Source organism: Bufo bufo, chromosome 9 (genome assembly GCF_905171765.1).
Source record: "Bufo bufo chromosome 9, aBufBuf1.1, whole genome shotgun sequence".
Lineage (NCBI taxonomy): Eukaryota > Metazoa > Chordata > Amphibia > Anura > Bufonidae > Bufo > Bufo bufo.
In genome coordinates this window covers 34,797,035-34,816,233 of record NC_053397.1, presented here as the reverse complement: position 1 = coordinate 34,816,233, position 19,199 = coordinate 34,797,035, and the positions used below count along the sequence as shown (strand labels likewise).

General features: G+C 42.5%; 1 protein-coding gene across 4 annotated transcripts in view; it reads left to right on the top strand.

The window, feature by feature from the left end:
* The window catches only part of FLNB (filamin B), a 216,715-nt gene that overhangs the window by 178,070 nt on the left and 19,446 nt on the right, over positions 1-19,199 (top strand). For 2 of the 4 annotated variants that reach the window (XM_040406835.1, XM_040406832.1), the window contains 12 exons: positions 1,574-1,730; positions 3,094-3,283; positions 7,786-8,033; positions 8,292-8,363; positions 9,886-9,988; positions 10,536-10,676; positions 11,216-11,344; positions 11,457-11,630; positions 14,642-14,800; positions 17,788-17,991; positions 18,087-18,239; positions 18,790-18,912. In XM_040406835.1, the coding sequence (XP_040262769.1) occupies positions 1,574-1,730; positions 3,094-3,283; positions 7,786-8,033; positions 8,292-8,363; positions 9,886-9,988; positions 10,536-10,676; positions 11,216-11,344; positions 11,457-11,630; positions 14,642-14,800; positions 17,788-17,991; positions 18,087-18,239; positions 18,790-18,912 (1,853 nt within the window). The remainder of the gene's footprint in view (positions 1-1,573; positions 1,731-3,093; positions 3,284-7,785; positions 8,034-8,291; positions 8,364-9,885; positions 9,989-10,535; positions 10,677-11,215; positions 11,345-11,456; positions 11,631-14,641; positions 14,801-17,787; positions 17,992-18,086; positions 18,240-18,789; positions 18,913-19,199) is intronic. The other 2 variants (XM_040406836.1, XM_040406834.1) reach the window with 1 other exon arrangement.

Below are 19,199 nucleotides of genomic sequence, written 5' to 3'. Positions count from 1 at the left end.
TTAATTACGAAACTTTATAATCAGTATGATCTCCATGGCCTTAGAGAAACCTGCAACCTGGTTACCCGTATAACGGGGGCTTAACTATAGAGAGTGCAGGAAGTACAGACACACCTGCTGCCATGAGGCCCAGCGCTAGTATTATGCATGACATTTAATACTTGGGAGCCCATTAAAGTTTTTGCATTGGGACCCTTGAAGTGCAAGTTACCCCATACAAGGCCATGCATTTTTGTGGCTCTTTTGTACTTGTTTTGCATGTTTTACTTGCACTTGTAAAATTCTGCATATATGGCAAAAAGGGAAAAGGCACTCATAGGGTAGTATGGACTTGGAAGGATTGGTTAGGAAATAAAATGGTTAGGCTCACCTTTCAGTGTTGTGCGTATGCAGGCATAACACTCCTGAGGGAAGGTGGTCGGTGCTGCCAGTATCTTTCAGTTCTCATTTGTGGAGTTGCCGAATTCTCCAGAGGAGCGATATAGAAGACAATGGAGAGATGTGTACAAATGAAATACACAAAAATTTGATACCTCCTGGCGCAAAACACGACCTCAGTGGATGGAAGATGAATGCTTTTTATTGAATTGTAGATGACAACGTGTTTCGGAGTAAATACACTCCTTTCTCAAGTCTGTAGGGTCCGTGCCTCCTCATGCAGATGGTGCGGTTTCTCCGCATGGACCCTACAGACTTGAGAAAGGAGTGTATTTACTTCAAAACACGTTGTCATCTACAATTCAATAAAAAAGATTCATCTTCCATCCACTGAGGTCGTGTTTTTGCGCCAGGACGTGTCGAATTTTGTGTACTTCATTTGTACACATCTCTCCATTGTTTACTTGTAAAAATGTTATTGTATGCAGCCATCGAATGTTTTTCAAATGCCATACAGAGGCCTAAAAATGGCATACCCAGAGCATGCTGGTTTTGTCAAAAACACTAATAATGCAAAAAAAAAAAAAGCACTGCAAAAAATACACCAAAAATGCTTTGTCTGTCGTGAATTTCATAATTCACTATAGACTTTAAAGTATTAACTGGACACACAAAAAAAGTGGAAAAAAGCAAAGCCATAAAAAAATCTTAAAGGAGTTTCTCAGGCTAGGTCCTCAATAGATCAGGGGGTCCCACTCTCGATCGGCTGGCTGTTTAAAGAGATATAGGCTCTCCGGTGAGGGTTGCAGCATCTTCCTAGGCCAGTGACATCACATTCATCGGTCACAAGTGAATGAGCCTGAGCTGCAATACCAAGCACAGCCATTATGGAATGTAAGCTGTGAGGAGGCTGTCTCTTCAAATAACTGATCGATGGGGGACCCTACACCTGTCCTCAAGATGTGTGAATCCAGTCCAGCCTTCTTAAATTATGTAAATTAATAATGGAGTTAGGCAAGTAGCAATATGCAATTGTACTAGTAATCTAGCTGAAACTGTTAGAACCCTGTTGGGACCTCTTTTTCCCATTTCTTCTCCATATTTGTGTAGCCCCGGCTGTAGTGACCTAATCTTTGCTGATGTACTGTGCCCTCCATTGTTGACCTTCTGTATATTTGTCCCATGTTCTTCACAGTCCTTTCAAAGTTAAAGTTCTTCCTACGTATGATCCCAGCAAAGTGACGGCCAGCGGCCCGGGTCTGAGCTCCCAGGGGGTTCCTGCCAGTCTTCCCGTTGACTTTGCTGTTAATGCTAAGGATGCCGGATTAGGAGACCTCTCTGTTCAGATCACTGTAAGTCATTTTTGTGGATTTTTCATTTTCAAAATGTCTTTGTATCTTTCCCACAGTTTTCAGTTCAAAGAAACTTAGATCTGTTTGTTCTATGATATGTTGTATATTATCCCAATGGGATGTCCATTTTCCATCTTCAATGTATCTTATTTTCCTAATTAAAGATGATTAGGATTCATATTTTATTATTCTCAGGAGATCAAATAGTTAATTAAATCCTTGTTTTCTTCTCCTCTTCACATGTCACAGATAATGTCCTTCACATGACTGCATTGTGAATCCAAGATTTGCCTTTGGGGGGAAAATATAGTGCCTCATGGAGTCACCATTTAGCAGTGTATGGGGGTACATTCAGGTCCATAATATGGTAACCCAATGGATTCTCCATGCTCTTTGTGCCAGTTAAAGGGATTATACCATGATTAATGCAAAACATGAACATCCATCATCTATAGTATATGGCAGAACCAACCTTGTATCTCACTTGGATCCAGAGATCTCCCCATTCATTGCCCCAATAGCTTCTTTTCATGGGGTGTTTCCATTCTGCTGTAGCTCTCACCCTGTCACATCTTCTAACAGTAGATACGTTAGGTGACAATTAAAGGATGAAACTGAGCATGTGCGACCACCTCAGGGAGGTGGACAGAGAAATAAGGCAAAGAACAAGCAACAGGTGTTAAACAGATTTGGTGCATCCTCCAGCAGTACAGGGGGAATCGAGACCAGCGTACAATATACCGGTACCGGTCTTAATAAATGTCCCCCTAAATTTTTAATTACGTTCAGTTACAAAAGTATTCAGCTCCAGGTGCTAGTTTGAAAATGTAGAAAACCCCTTTTAAATATATGTCTATGCAGGGATTTGGAGAATTATGTCAAATAAAGTTCCCAAATACTAAATCTTTCTTTCAGATCTATGTTACCCCATTATAAAACAGAACAGAAATAGATGGCTGTAAGTTTCCGCCAGTTCTGAGCGTCCACCATTGCCGGATGCTGGGGATTTAACGCAATTCCCTCTTGCTGGTTACATTGTGTAAATTATGTGTAATGAGAAACATTGCTGTTTGTTTAGGAATTAAAGGAAAACTTACGTCCTAGGTGACATTCTCAGAAATCTGGGTAGGAGGACAAAGAATACACTCTGGGCAAATTCTCAAATGCTCCTCCTGTAACTGAAGACGATCGGCCCTTGGCTTCCAGGGGAGCTGTAATTTTCACTGATGTTTCTTCTCCTGTCACAATATTGTGGTTTGGATTGTGTTTCTTTAGCTGTCTGTGATATTGTCATGTGTGCGTTTTTAAGTTTTGGAAGGTTTGCATTTTAAGAGTTCTTTTTTTAATCTTTTGTTGCTGCCAGGACCAGGAAGGTAAACCAAAGAAGGCTCAAATCCTGGACAACAAGGATGGAACCTATGCCGTATCCTACGTTCCTGATAAAACTGGACGCTATAAGGTTGCTGTAAAATACGGTGGCGATGACATACCATATTCTCCGTACAGAATTAAGGCAGTGCCCTCAGGAGATGCCAGCAAGTGTACAGCTACAGGTATAATCTTCGCCATAACTGAAAAACTCTTGCCTTAAAGGAATAATAATAATAAAAAAAACACTGTGCTCCGCTTCCTGAACCTCCTCCGTTCAAGTGCCACGGCCTGATCCTCTCAGCCCGGCTTATTTTTCCTGGTTGCAGCAATGAGGCGACCGCTGCAGCCAATTCCTGGTCCCAGCAGTATGTGGCACAAGACCGTTGAGGCCAATGACTGGCTGCAGCAGTTACATGCAGTATACAGATACTTCATTGCTGCGGTCAAAAGCATGATGTCATGCCTCTAGCAGCAGGGTGGATCAGAGGGGCAGCACTGGAACGCGGGATTTGAGATGGTGACAATATGGTTTTCTTAATAGTTTCCCTGCCTTTCTGAATGCCTTTCCCCTGGGTTTTCCCACTAACAATGCTTATTCTATATCCATAGGATAGGTGATAAGTGTCTGATGACTGTGGTTCCATCCGCTGGGACCCGCAGCTATCACAGTGTGTGACCACCACTCCATTCACTTTTATGGGACTGCCAAGTACATCATTCGGCGCTACCTCCAGCAGCTGTATAGAAATTAATGGAGTGGTATTCACGCATGTGGGACCCTAGGATCCTCTTCCTAATGGAGCTCTAAAACTGGCCTTTCACATTATACTTTTGTCCGCTAAACCCGCCAAGAAGCCGAGGCATTCCGTTATTCATTCCGTCACAATAGAAGTCTATGGGCTGCAAAACGGGAGGACATTACATCAGTGATCTCTTCCAGAACTTAAAGTTCATCTGATAGTCTCAGGCTCCAGGTCAAAGACCGTCCTGCCTTTTACTGCCAAAATAGTTCGCCTGTAAAACTGGTATAACCTGAATTCATGGCCTGCAGTAGTTCTAATTACGTGAGGCGCATTGTCAGGAAATATTACGTAAGAGCGCTATTTTGCAAGTACCGTATATAAAATGCAGTTTAACTAGTAAAGTCTGCATGGGGGGGTTAAAGGGGTTATCCGGCCATATATATTGATAACCTATCCCCAGGCCTCCACATAACTTTGGCGGATCCACCGCTTCTTCTAAATCTACACCAGCTTCCTTGCTGGCGTAGATTTAGACCATTTTCTACTCCTAAAACAGGCGTAGAAATTGATGAATGAGACGAGCCTGCCCTTTCCCCGGATGTCCAGCGGCTGTATTACATATATATTATGGCGGTGTGACGGCTGTATTACAGTTGTATTATGGCTGTGTAACTGCTGGATTAAGGATGTATTATGGCGGTGTGACGGCTCTATTAAAGTTGTATTATGGTTGTATTACAGTTGTATTATAGCTGTATTACAAATGTATTGTGGCTGTGCAACAGCTGTATTATGGCAGTGCGACGGCTGTATTACAGATGTATTATGGCGGTGTGACGTCTGTATTAGAGATGTATTATGGGTGTGCGACGGCTGGATTACAGATGTGTGACGGCAGTATTATTGCTGGATTACAGATGTATTATGGCGGTGTGACGGCTGTATTATGGCTGGATTACAGATGTATTATGGGTGTGCGACAGCTGTATTATGGCTGGATTACAGATGTGTGACGGCTGTATTATTGCTGGATTACAGATGTGTGACGCTGTATTATTGCTGGATTACAGATGTGTGACGGCTGTATTATGGCTGGATTACAGATGTGTGACGGCTGTATTATGGCTGGATTACAGATGTGCGACGGATGTATTATGGCTGGATTACAGATGTATTATGGCGGTGTGACGGCTGTATTAGAGATGTATTATGGGTGTGCGACGGCTGTATTATGGCTGGATTACAGATGTGTGACGGCTGGATTACAGATGTGTGACGACTGGATTATGGCTGGATTACAGATGTGTGACGGCTGGATTACAGATGTCACGGCTGGATTATGGCTGGATTACAGATGTGTGACGGCTGGATTATGGCTGGATTACAGATGTGTGACGGCTGTATTATGGCTGGATTACAGATGTGTGACGGCTGTATTATGGCTGGATTACAGATGTGTGACGGCTGTATTATGGCTGGATTACAGATGTGTGACGGCTGTATTATGGCTGGATTACAGATGTGTGACGGCTGTTTTATGGCTGGATTACAGATGTGTGACGGCTGTATTATGGCTGGATTACAGATGTGTGACGGCTGTATTATGGCTGGATTACAGATGTGTGACGGCTGTATTATGGCTGGATTACAGATGTGTGACGGCTGTATTATGGCTGGATTACAGATGTGTGACGGCTGTTTTATGGCTGGATTACAGATGTGTGACGGCTGTTTTATGGCTGGATTACAGATGTGTGACGGCTGTATTATGGCTGGATTACAGATGTGTGACGGCTGTATTATGGCTGTGCGATGGCTGTATTATAGCCAGATGAATTAGCACAATAGGCATCCAATGCATAAAAAATATACATCAGTGAATTGTTCATGAATGATCTGAATGTGACTTTCCTTCACAATTATGTTATCTGGGTGAAAAGTGCATTAGTCCTTTCAGAAGAACATAGAGCAGATAGCCGCTTTCTGTGTTTCTGGATATGAAAAAGCTTCTTATCCCTGTAACTAAAACAGTCGCCCGGCCTGGAAAAGAGGATGTTAACAGAAGGCAGTGAATCCAGTACCATTCACTTCAGAATTCCTTTCTTTTGTATAATTTTGATTGCGTGCAATTTTATCTTGCATTTTGTTCTGCTTTCTGCCTCCTTGCTGCTTTTTTGTTTCTCCTTAGAAATCCCTTGTATCCCTCCTAACAAGTGGTTATTTGAGCTGTACCTGTTGCTTTCCTTGCCGTCCCCTTGTTCTGAATTCCTCTAAGGTTTGCTCACATACAGCCACTCAATAGGCTGAGAAAACACAACCTGACGTATTGTCTGACTGAGGTTCTCATTTCCTATCACTGCACGAGATTTCCTGAAAAGTTAGTGAAATAACAGACACCGACCAGGGGAGAACATAAGTCTGTGTAATCCTATGTACAGAGTGGAAGAGGTTCTGACCCCGTTTTCTCATCTTCTACTCTTACATAAACCTTTGCAGATGCATGTCTACCTGTCATTGGACATTACTGTAAAAGCATCAGCTTTCTGAACTTGTCTAAGTAAAGCTGCCATTGTTTTCCTGATAATCCTCTCCTAGAGTAGGCCACAACGTTAAAATCTCCACTCAACAGTAGTTTATTGGCTGTTCAATAATGGGGCATGTGATACTTTGAAGCTCGGGCACTGACTTGTCAGAAAAACAGTATATAAGTGAAAGGCTTAATCAATGCGCAGCTCAAATCCCCTGCTAGGCTTGGCTTTTAAAGTTAATATTGTAGCTGTCATTAGAAGGAGCTTAAATTGAAATTTATTGAATTTACTGTATACATAGTGTGCAGTAAGCTCCCTCTAGTGGTGGCTTCAGGCAACTTAGAATTTTAAGTCTTAAATTGTCACTAACCTTTCAACAAACTTTGCATAAATTTAATAGTACGGGTAAATATAAGAAACCTTGTAATAATTATCATTGAAAAAGCTCACTCCTCCTCATCTCTCCATAGATGTATCTGGGCATTGTGTGTCTCTTTGCACCTGCTCCTATGGACAACAGCACATAATGTAATCTTTTAGTGAGCTGACAGTCCATATTTATTCTCATGATTAATTTTTCAGAGAATGTTCGTTTAGGACGGGAAGAAAGAGGCATTTTTCTCTGATTAGATACATTACACATTTTCTTATATTCACCTGTACTATTTATTTAGGCAAAGTTCACTGCATGGAAGATACCTGGCTGTCTGTAGCCACCCTTGGCATGGGTACCAGGAGCTTCACCAAAATTTTTTATGGTTCAATCAGTTTCACCCAAAAATTTTAAAGGTTTGATTGCCCGACTTCTTTCTATAGCACTAGAATTTTTAAAGGGCATCTGTCAGCAGATTTGTACCTATGACACTGGCTGACCTGTTACATGTGCACTTGGCAGCTGAAGGCATCTGTGTTGGTCCCATGTTCATACGTGTCTGCATTGCTGAGAACAATGATGTTTTAATTTATGCACACGAGTCTCTAGGAGCAACGGGGGCGTTACCGTTACACCTAGAGGCTCAGCTTTCTCTGCAACTGCCTAGCTCTCTGCACTTTGATTGACACGGCCAGGCAGTGATGTTTTCACGACACCTGGTCCTGTTAAAGTACAGTAACAGAAACATTTTAGCCTCTAGGAGTAACAGAAATCGCCCCTGTTGCTCCTAGAGTCTCATTTGCATATAATAAAACATCATTTTTCTTAGCAATTCGGGCACATATGAACATGGGACCAACACAGATGCCTTCAGCTGCCGAGTGCACATTTAACAGGTCAGCCAGTGTCATAGGTACAAAACTGCTGACAGTTGGCCTTTAAATATTATGACAAGTTCAGATCCTCTTGTGCTCTTACCCGTAGTAAGTTTGATCGACTTGGAAAGTGAGTATATTTACTATGGCTTTCTGTATTTCCAGGGCCTGGAATCCAACCAGCTGTGAAGACCGGTGAAGAGGTTGGTTTTGTGGTTGATGCCACCACTGCTGGAAAAGGAAAGGTGACTTGTAGCATACTAGATCCAGATGGTCTAGAATCCGAAGCCAATGTCATCGAGAATGAGGATGGAACCTATGACATCTTTTACACCACTGCCAAAACCGGGCCCTATGTTATTCACGTCCGCTTTGGTGGAGTGGACATCCCCAACAGCCCCTTCACAGTTATGGTAAGTGGCTGAAGTATAAATTTGTCTAACAATGGAGGAACAATGTCTCTGGTGCAGGATGGGTTTACCACCATAATGCCCAACGGAGGTGTGTCAGATGATGTCGTCACACCTCCATGGTGCCTTCAAGGTGAGAGATTGAAGGCGCATAAAATGTACTTATTTTTTTGCCTGAACCGGGAATTGGTGACCTTTGATGACTGTGTTCTGCTTGTTAATAATAAAGTGTTTTTTGACCTTTGTGTTCCACCACCCCAGGCTACAGATGAAGTCCCAGTAGTGGCTCAGCAGCAGAGTGTTAGTGCCTGTCCCCCAGGCTATGAACCCTTGGTATATATATGTATATTCATCTCCATATAACTGATCCATTCACCTTCCATGATTGTTCCATGGCAGAGTTTGACATTGCCGCTTCTTGGGACTGCTTGAGCCGCTCTCGGCCATGATGATCATTGCCTTGTTCTTGATTATTGCACCGTGACATGTTTTGCCTTCCAAGCTAAAGATAAATCACAGCCAATCACTTTTTATTATCATCATTGGCCCTCAAGAGAAGCTTCTTTGATTTAGACTTGTTTTCCTTCTTGCACGAAACATTTCACTTTTTCATCTCACTTTAATGTTTTTTTGTGTGTTCCTGAAAATCCTCCTTACTAAATTCCTAAACTAAAGTTGATGGGGCCACCTCGTGACCTGTGGTGTCATTCCCTACTCCGCTTGCTTGAATATGTCTAAATCATTTTCTTTTCCAGATTTCACCCATTTCAGGAGTTTTGGTATACATTTTGCAATCCATGCTTCTATATATTTTTGGTTCAACTTCATGATGGTGATTTTGCAAATTGACCTTGTGTGTAGAGCTTGCCATGCCAGGAGACTTTTACGGTATAGTCATACTGGGCCGATCATGAAAATCTGCTGAAAAATAACTAACGAATGTTTGCCGTGGATTTCATCCTATGTATTGCAAAAGGGGAAATCCGTGGTCTGACTCCGCAACATAAATGGACATGCAGTAAACTTAAAGGGGTTTAATATTCATAACTTGTCCTCAGGATAGGTTATCAGTACTTGATCAGTGGGTGTTGAATTCCCAGCACCCCCACAATTTAGCTGTTTGGAGGCCATGGCGCTCCAGTGAGCTCCGCTGCCTTCTCACAGCTTACCAAGCACAGCGCCGTCCATTCTATAGTGGCTGTGGTGGGTATTGCAGTTCAGATCCATTCACTTGAGTTGCGCCTAGGTCATGTGACCGATGAACGTGACATCACTGGCCTAGGAAGAGGGCGCTGCACTCACGGAGCACTGTGGCCTCTCCAAACAGCTGATCCGCTGGGTTGCCTAGGGTTGGACCCCACCAAGCAGAGATTGATTACATGTCCTCAGGATAGGTCATCAATATTAGTCACCCAAAAAAAAACTTGACCGCACCGCTGGTCAATTTCTGCTGCAGTGTGGATGACATCTTGTAAATTCTCATCCAGTTTGCTGTTACTGTAATATGCTGTGGATTTTCTGCCCATAATTCCACAGTGGGAAATCGGCAGTGTATCCGCCACATGCGCACCCTTATCATGCGCTTTCTGTTCTGTCTGGGAGGAAGCGGTGGGACTGTTCATCTTAAACCTCCTAATTCGTGAACAGAATTCCAGACAGAGCAGCAAAATAAAAGTGCAGAGGTGAATCTGAGCTGCCTTCCCCCCTTCTTTACTATATTGAAGGCTATACGATGTAGGGGAGCACTGTGCAAGAGCAACCCCTTCATCACACAGGTCCATCTGCACAATCACCTTCTCCATTCGCGGCCATGGTCTTGTCGTGTTCATGACAATTTTTTATTTTTTTTCTCCAGGTGTCAGAATCTGCTTATGCCCCGGTTGGTTCTATGAATGGTATGGGATTCAAGCCTTTCGATCTGATTATCCCATTTGCCATAAGGACTGGAGAGATAACTGGTGAGTGTGGCATCATTGTGCGTTAGAAGCCGTACGTGACATTTAAAGGGCATCTGTCAGCAGATTTGTACCTTGGCAGCTGAAGGCATCTGTGTTGGTCCCATGTTCATATGTGTCCGCATTACTGAGAAAAGTTATGTTTTAATATATGCAAATGAGCCTTTAAGAGCAACGGGGGCGTTGTCCTTACACCTAAAGGCTCTGCTCTCTCTGCAACTGCCGAGCTCTCTGCACTTTGACGAGGCCAATCAGTGAAATCACTATCACGCTTAGTCCAGTCAAAGTGCAGATGGCGCAGCAGTTGCAGAGAGAGCAGAGTCTCTAGGTGTAACGGTAACGCCCCCGTTGCTCCTAGAGGCTAATTTGCATATATTAAAACATCACTTTTCTCAGCAATGTGGACACATATGACCTTGGGACCAACACAGATGCCTTCAGCTGCCGAGCGCACATGTAACAGGTCAGCCAGTGTCACAGGTACAAAACTGCTGACAGATGCCCTGTAAGCCTGACCAGGCCATCATTTTAACATATCCCTTCTGTTTAGGTGAAGTCATCATGCCCTCGGGGAAGACTGCCCCTGCAGATATTGTCGATAACAAGGATGGCACCGTGTCTGTTCGTTATGTACCGACAGAGACCGGACTTCATGAACTACACATCAAGTGTAATGGAGTCCATATTCCAGGTAGAGCAGGGCTCTGGTCATAGGATGTATGGGGTCTAGGCTGAGGCTTCTGGAGCTTTTCACGGGGCTGAAATACCCTGTCCAAAATCTACTTTGGAAATCACTCGCGCGTCATCTTGTGTGAGCAAAGAGTTGCAAATTTCCTCCAGATGAACTTATATAGACTGTTGCTTGCAGATCACAGGTAGCAGTGTTATAATCGGCACTTGTGGTCATTACATATAATCCACAAAAGTCTAAAATAAACTGTAATATTTCCAGTTGTTTTGTCCCTTAGGATCGGTAGTGCCACATTAAAGTAATGTATAATGATGGTAGGCGTTTACGGAAGGATTTTATTCTTACCTTTATCCTACTTTTATTCATTCAATCACCAAGTGCTGGAAAAATAGTATTGCTGCCATCTAGTGGTAAAAGTATGAATTGGCACACAGTAGATAATAACATATTGCAGTACTTTATTACTTTGTATTATTTTATCCTTTAATACTTCTATCCTTCTGACAGCACTTGTTCTATGGTTCCTTATTTTATTATAGAGAGCCCATTACAGTTTTATGTTAACTATCCCAACACCGGAAGTGTTTCCGCATATGGACCTGGTCTTAGCTATGGTGTTGCAAACAAGACAGCCACATTCACCATTGTTACTGAAGATGCAGGGGAAGGTACGGCCACTCTCCTTTCTATTTCTTTTTCTAGAATCTCCATCCTTTATTTCCACGCTCTCGTTGGTGTTTTCAGGATTGTATTTATGTATTTGTTTCTGATCTGGATTAGGTGGCCTTGATCTGGCCATTGAAGGCCCCTCTAAAGCCGAAATTAGCTGCATTGACAACAAGGATGGGACATGCAGTGTCACCTACCTGCCGACCTTACCTGGCGACTACAGCATCCTGGTCAAATACAACGATACTCACATTGCAGGAAGCCCATTTATCGCTAAAATCACCGGTAAAATAGATTTTATTACTTTGTCCCTGCAAAAATATTAAAGAGTAACTAAAACTTTATATAAACTTTGAATATATTCTCCCTAATAAAACTATCTCTAATATACTTTATTAATACATTTTTTATTTTTACTACACTTTTCCCTGCCTAAAGCGCATCATTCCCTGTGCGCTTAAAACTCTGTTCTCTGTACACCACTGACTGCTCAGCGGTGAACAGAGTACATTTTATCAATGGGGCAGCAGCAGCGCAGGGAGTACGGGCAGGAGCGCACATTGCTGCATTGCTGCTCCTGCCTGTGCCCCCCGGAGGATTACTAACCCCTGGCATAGCACATGGGTACTCTGTACACATGTACTATGCCAGGGTTAGCTGAGCACAGCGGGCTACTGCTTCTGCCTGCTCCACTAAGCATAGTACATGGGTACAGGCCAGGGTGCCCATGTACTGTGCCAGGAGTTGGTAATCCTCTGGGGGCACAGGCAGGAGTGGCAATGTGCGCTCCTGCCCGTAATCCCTGCGCTGCTGCGGCCCCATTGATAAAATGTGCTCTAGTGTACAGAAAACAGAGTTTTAAGCGCACAGTGAATGGAGCGTGTTAGGTAGGGAAAAGTGTAGTAAAAATAGAAAATTGATTAATAAAGTATATTGGAGATGGTTTTATTGGGGACATCTTATTAAAAGTTTATATACAAGTTTAGTTACTCTTTAAGAATATAAAATAAGATCTCTGCCATTGTACAGCCTAGTGTATGTACCCATGTGCCTCCATATTGCTGCCTTTATGACGCCACAACGTACAGGTCTGCTGCAGTCAGATGGCCTCTTTCATTTTTCATAGGTCCTCTAGATAGATAGAGATAGAGATATATATATATATATATATATATATATATATATATATATATCTATTATAATTTTTTTTAATATTATATACTATATATACAATATTTATTCTATGTACAGTGTGGAACAGAAGTATTTGAACACCCTGCAATTTTGCAAGTTCTCCACTTAGAAATCATGGAGGGGTCTGACATTCACATTGTAGGTGCATTCCCACTCTGACAGACAGAATAAAATTAAAAAAAATCTGGAAATCCCATTGTATGATTTTTAAAGAATTTATTTGTCTTGCACTGCTGAACATAAGTATTTGAACACCTGAGAAACAGCAAGAATTCTGGCTCTCAAAGACCTGTTACTGTGCCTTTTAAAAAGTCCACCTCTACTCCACTCATAAATCTAACTTAGTAGCACCTGTCTGAGCTCTTTAAAGACCCCTGTCCACCCCACAGTCAGTCAGACGCCAACTACTACCATGGGCAAGACCAAAGAGCTGTCAAAAGACACCAGAGGCAAAATTGTGGACCTCCACAAGGCTGGAAAGGGCTCCGGGCCAATGCCAAGCATCGTGGTGAAAATAGTTCAACTGTTGAAGCAATTGTTAGAAAATGGAAGAGGCTAAAGACGACTGTCAGTCTCCCTCGGACTGGGGTTTCCTGCAATATCTCACCTCGTGGGGTATCACTGATGATAAGAAAGGTGAGGAATCAGCCCAGAACTACAAGGGAGGAGCTGGTCAATGACATGAAGAGAGCTGGGGCCACAGTTTCAAAGGTCACTGTTGGTAAAACATTACGCCGTCATGGTTTCAAATCATGCATTGCACGGAAGGTTCCCCTGCTCAAGTCATCACATGTCCAGGCCAGTCTGAAGTTTGCCAATGACCATCTGGATGATCCAGAGGAGGCCGGGGAGAAAGTCATGTGGTCAGATGAGACCAAAGTAGAACTTTTTGGTCTAAACTTCACTCGTCGTGTTTGGAGGAAAAAGAAGGATGAGTTGCATCCCAAGAACACCATCCCTACTGTGAAGCATGGGGGAGGTAACATCATGCTTTGGGGTGCTTTTCTGCGAAGGGGACAGGGCAACAGCACTGTATGAATGGGGCCATTTATTGTGAGATTTTAAGCAACAACCTCCTTCCCTTAGTCAGAGCATTGAAGATGGGTCATGGCTGGGTATTCCAACATGACAAGGACCCGAAGCACACGAAGCATAACCAAGTAGCGGCTCCGTAAGAAGCATATCAAGAAGCATATCAAGTCTCCAGACCTAAATCCAATAGAACATTTTTTGGAGGGAGCTGAAACTCTGTGTTGCTCAGTGACAGCCCCGATACCTGACCGATCTAGAGGAGATCTGTGTGGAGGAGTGGGACAAAATCCCTGCAGCAGTGTGTGCAAACCTGGTCAAGAACTACAGGAAACATTTGACCTCTGTAATTGCAAACAAAAGCTTCTGCACCAAATATTACACTGCTTTTCTCAGGTGTTCAAATACTTTACTTTAAAGGGGCTCTCCGGGCTACCGATATTGATAGGTCATTAATATCAGATCGGTGGAGGTCTGACACTCGGCGCCCCCACTGATCTGCTGTTTCAGACTGCCGCGGAGACTGAAACTGACATTGTATGGACGGAAGCAGAAGACTCCTCCGTACACTGTGTAGTTTCCGGCAGCGACGTACTGAAGCTCAGCTCCCATTCGTTTGAAAGGGACCTGGGATGCATGTACCCCGGCAAGGCAATTAGAAAGTGTACATTGCTGTCTGAAACGGCTAATTTGTGGGGGTTCCATGTATCGGACCTCCCCCTCCACCATGATCTGATTTTGGTGACTTATCCGGAGGATAGGATATCAGTATTTGTAGCTCAGAGAACCCTTTTAAGTCACAAACTCCTCCTATACCATGCATTGCCTTAATGATGTAAATCTGCAGATATAAATTGCATTAGATATATGCAAATAATTTCCAGAACCCAGTAGGAATGATTTCTGCTCTTCATTAATTCCGGAGACGGCTTCTAGGCAGCGAAGCTGAGAACATGTATTGCTGATTATTCCGTTCGTATAACTAATCTACATGACTGCACCGTGTAATGCGCTTAATGTCATTTCTGTCTTGTGGGGCTCAATACACGTGATGTCATCTGTTCTGCCTTTAGATGACAGCAGGAGACGTTCCCAAGTCAAACTGGGGTCCACGGCCGATTTCTTACTGGATATCAGCGAGACCGATCTGAGCCTGCTGACGGCCAGCATTAAGGCTCCATCTGGTCACGATGAGCCATGTATCCTGAAGAGGCTTCCCAATAACCATATTGGTAAGTACGAAATTCATGCACTATTATTAGGTTTAGTTTATTAGATTATATGTCCTTTGTGATGTACTCCTTTATGGTTTTAATTACATTGTTTAACATGTTTACGTGTTTAACATGAAATTTATTCTGTGTATTGCGTAGTAATATTTACTGGAGATGATAAGCTCCATGTGTTTCTCTCGGCAACATCTGTCTTTGAGGGGCAGTAATTTAAAGCATTCTCTGAGAAATTTTCATGGCCCTTGGTGATACTCTCCATAACGTTCAATCCATGGAGAAACGACCTTGAGGTTCTATAGATGCCTTCAAGCGACTTGTTCATTGATTTATATGATGTTGTTGACCAACATGATTCCTTCGTGAGTTCCTGTAGGAACATAAGGATGAAACGACAGTGGAAAAGCAAATTTCTATTTTTTTTTCCAAATCTGTTTATTGTTTTGTCGTTAGAACAATAAACAAATACAATTCAACATAACCATTAACAAGGCAGTATATACTGAGAAAAACAGACATCGGAAAACAATGATATCAAAAACAATGCCCCCCCCCCAATCCTGTGCGCCAACCCTAAAGAAAATGGTACGTCAGGGAAGCCTCACGTGCTAGCCGAAATTTGAATAGGAGTGCGTCCATGAAGAACCTCATATAAACACCATGTGGTATGCTCAAAATGTGAAATAAGTTTAGATTTGATGGAAGTGGAGGGAGTATTCATAAATAAAGACCATTTAAAAAAATAAATAAACTTGGTCATTTTTTCCTTATCTGACAAAGTAAAAATCCAGTCCATATTAAACAGAGGGTTATTTTGGCGTGGACGAAAGGGATAGAAGGTATTTCTGAGTTTAGCCATTGATGTAGAAGGCTTTTTCTAGTAGCAGCCGCCCAAATGTGTAATAAAGCTTTATCTCGTCTAGGGCGGCTGTGTTGTTCCTCAGATAATACGTTAAAAATAGCCCAGTGAAGGTTATATTGTAAGATGTTAATATGTGGGATCGCAGTTGCTCCCATAAATCTTGAACAGATGCGCAGCCCCACAGATGATGGTATAGATCTGTATTGGGTATGTTACATTTAGTGCAAGAATAGGTACAATCAGGAGACATTTTATTTTTAATGCTCGGTGTCACATATGCTCTATGGAATATCATCAAAGCCATATCCGTCTAGCTGCTGACTGGGGAATGTTTTTGTATTTTCAATGTTTTGACTTCCAGATTTGGAAAGTCTTTGATCCATTTCCTCGGACCTGTGGTGACTACCTCCCAATCTAATAGTGGTCTAAGGAATCTGTAGATAGTGCTAGTGGAAGATATCGGAGTTCGAACTCTTTTAAGAAATATATTTAAGCAAGCCCCTCTCGCGTCTCCTGGAATATTGTTCATACAGCGTTGTCTGAAACTACCGGCTTGTAGATATATAAATTGTTTATGATTCAATGCCAGGAACCGTTGGGAGGCCTGGCTTCGGTAAAAGAAAGAACAGAGTGACTGGAGTCTAACAGATCAAGAATCAAAATACATCCCTGTGATGCTAGAGTAGTATATATCCTGGGCCATCTGCCCCCCCCCACCCCCCCCAAAAAAAAAAAACAGGTGGCCCAAAAATGGTTCAGAGAAAGTATTTGTACCATCTAGTTTACAGAATTTTCTTACTTTATGCCAGGCTTGAATAGTAGTCCACTAAACAGGGAAATCTCTTATGTTAGGAGGAAGCGTAGCTTTCGGTAAATGCAGTAGTTCCAAAAGGGAGATGTGAAGGAATTTCTTTTTCCATATCTATATTAGCAAAATTGGTTTTACCTCGCATCCAGTCAATTACATATCGGACGTTGGCAGCCAGGTTATATAGTGTAATGTCGGAGAAGTTGAGACCCCCTAATATTCCAGGTTGCTGTAGTTTATAAAGGCTAACACGACTCCTCCATGAGGAGCTCCAAATGAATCGCCTAAAAGGTTTCTGAAGAAGTTTAGTAGGGGGAGAGTTTGAATTAGATAGAGTAGTTTAGGGAAGGCCACCATTTTAAGGAGGTAACATCGGCCAGAGAAGGACCATGTAAAATGTTGCCAGGATTGAATTAAAGATATGATTGAAACAATAAGAGGACGGAAGTTCAGCCTATACACCTGGGCTGGGTTGGCTGCCAATTTAACCCCTAGGTAGGTAATGGATTCGGGATGCTATTGAAATGGGAAGGAAGTGCCCCAATGGTTTCTGGCTGTGTGAAAAATAGGAAGCGCTTCTGATTTGTGAAAATTGACCTTAAATCCGGAGATGTCGCCAAAAGATGCTATAAAGAACATAGGTTAGCCTGACATAGGTTTGAGATGACCTAGCCTGACATAGGTTTGAGATGAATAATAATAGGTCATAAGCAAAGGCTAGTAGTTTAGTTTCAAATGGTCTGTTATGAATACCATGGAATGAAGGGAGAGATTGTAAGACTCTAATTAAAGGATCTAGGGCTAAATTAAATAACATCAGGGATAATGGGCACCCCTGTCTTGTTCCCCTACCCACTTCAAACGAGGAGAAGCAAATAGAGTTAACCCATATTGTAGAGCGGGGATAATGGTACATCATCTGGACAGCAGTACAGAACAAGGGGCCAAAGTGTCGTAGCCGAAGAATTTCCTGAAGATATCTCCAAGATACTCGATCGAAAGCCTTGTCAGCATCTAGACATTCTTAGTTTGTCGATGTACTCAGCTTGAGGATATCGCCCCAATTGCTGTTTGGATATTGTAAGTAATAGATCTCCCTAACCTAAAACCTGTTTGTGAAGGGTGTATGATCTCTGAGCTAATTGTTTGGAGTCTGTTTGCCAATATTTTGAAAAGCAAATTTCTTAAGACTTAAGATATTTTTTTGAACTTAGGAAATTATTATTCAAGTTCTTTGTATTTCAAAGTTCTTCACATGGACAGTAAATTATGGTTGTTTTCCCCGCTTTGCTAACCTTTTTTGGCTTTTCTGGCCCTCAGGTATCTCTTTCATCCCAAGAGAAGTAGGAGAACATTTGGTTAGCATCAAGAAAAATGGTCGCCATGTTCCCAACAGTCCTATATCCATCATGGTATACCAGTCTGAGATAGGAGATGCCAGCAAGGTGAAGGTCTATGGACCAGGGTTAACGACTGGACGTACATATGAGATGTCAGATTTTGTGGTGGACACGAGAGAAGCTGGTCAGTAATTCAGCTATGGTGCTACCTTTTGGAGGTGTCAAATGAGGTCTCCTTAGAAGCTCTATAACGCTTTGTATTCTTGTAATTGCCTTCAGGTTATGGTGGACTCTCATTAGCGGTCGAAGGACCCAGCAAAGTTGATATTCAAACTGAAGATTTGGATGATGGTACCTGCCAGGTGTCTTACTGTCCAACCGAGCCAGGAATTTACATTGTATCCATCAAATTTGCAGATGAGCATGTCCCAGGTAAGACTGGCCCAGCAATTTGCACTCCAACTTATAACGTAAAACTATGGTGTGTCTTCAACAGTGGAATGGTCAAATTACTATGAATGGTTGTCCCATCTGTGAGTGAAAAGTTGAGGCATCATAGACTTCCTTGGCATTTTTTGGAGTATTACCAATTGAGCAATAGACTGAAAAAGGTTGTCCAACCTATCATGGTGTCAACCACCAGGACCACCACCATTCAGGACACTGAAGGCCTGTGTCTATCCTAGCCTCTGTTCCTAGTACTGCAGCTCATCCGGTTTACTGGAATGGGACAAGATGGAGTATCAGGAGCAGCCACGTGCAATTTTCTTTTAATTGTGCTGAATGCTGGGGGTCCCAAAGGTCCAACCCTCCGATCACACATACATAGCCTATTTCAAGAATAGGCCAATGAATGTCAAGAGAATTTAGTCTTAGTGCCATTTATTATGTCACCTTTTTATCTATGGAAATCAGAGCAGGTAACAGGAGAATAAAATTGTGTGCACTTTTTAAATTGTTGCTTCCTTTCGTATGATTTTAGGAAGCCCCTACACCGCCAAAGTAACTGGAGAAGGAAGGGTGAAGGAGAGCATTACACGGCGGAGAAAGGCTCCTTCTGTTGCTACAGTGGGGGGCATTTGTGAGCTTAATTTAAAAATTCCAGGTGAGATTATATTTTTATTCTGCAGGGTCTCATTTTTACATGTACCAAATGCTTTCAGCGATATCATTTACTGCATAACAAGTGAAAACTCAAGAAACAATATGGCCTCAGCTGTGCCTCTGAAAAGTGTAATACACTGCGGCATACAGGATTCCTCAGCATACCAATCATTTGTGATGTCCTGTTATCATGAACAGGGATGTCTTCCCAGGGCTATGGAGCAGCCAGGACTTCACGTGCCTCCATACAACCTCTGTCATGTGCATGAGGGCTAATACTGCAGGCTT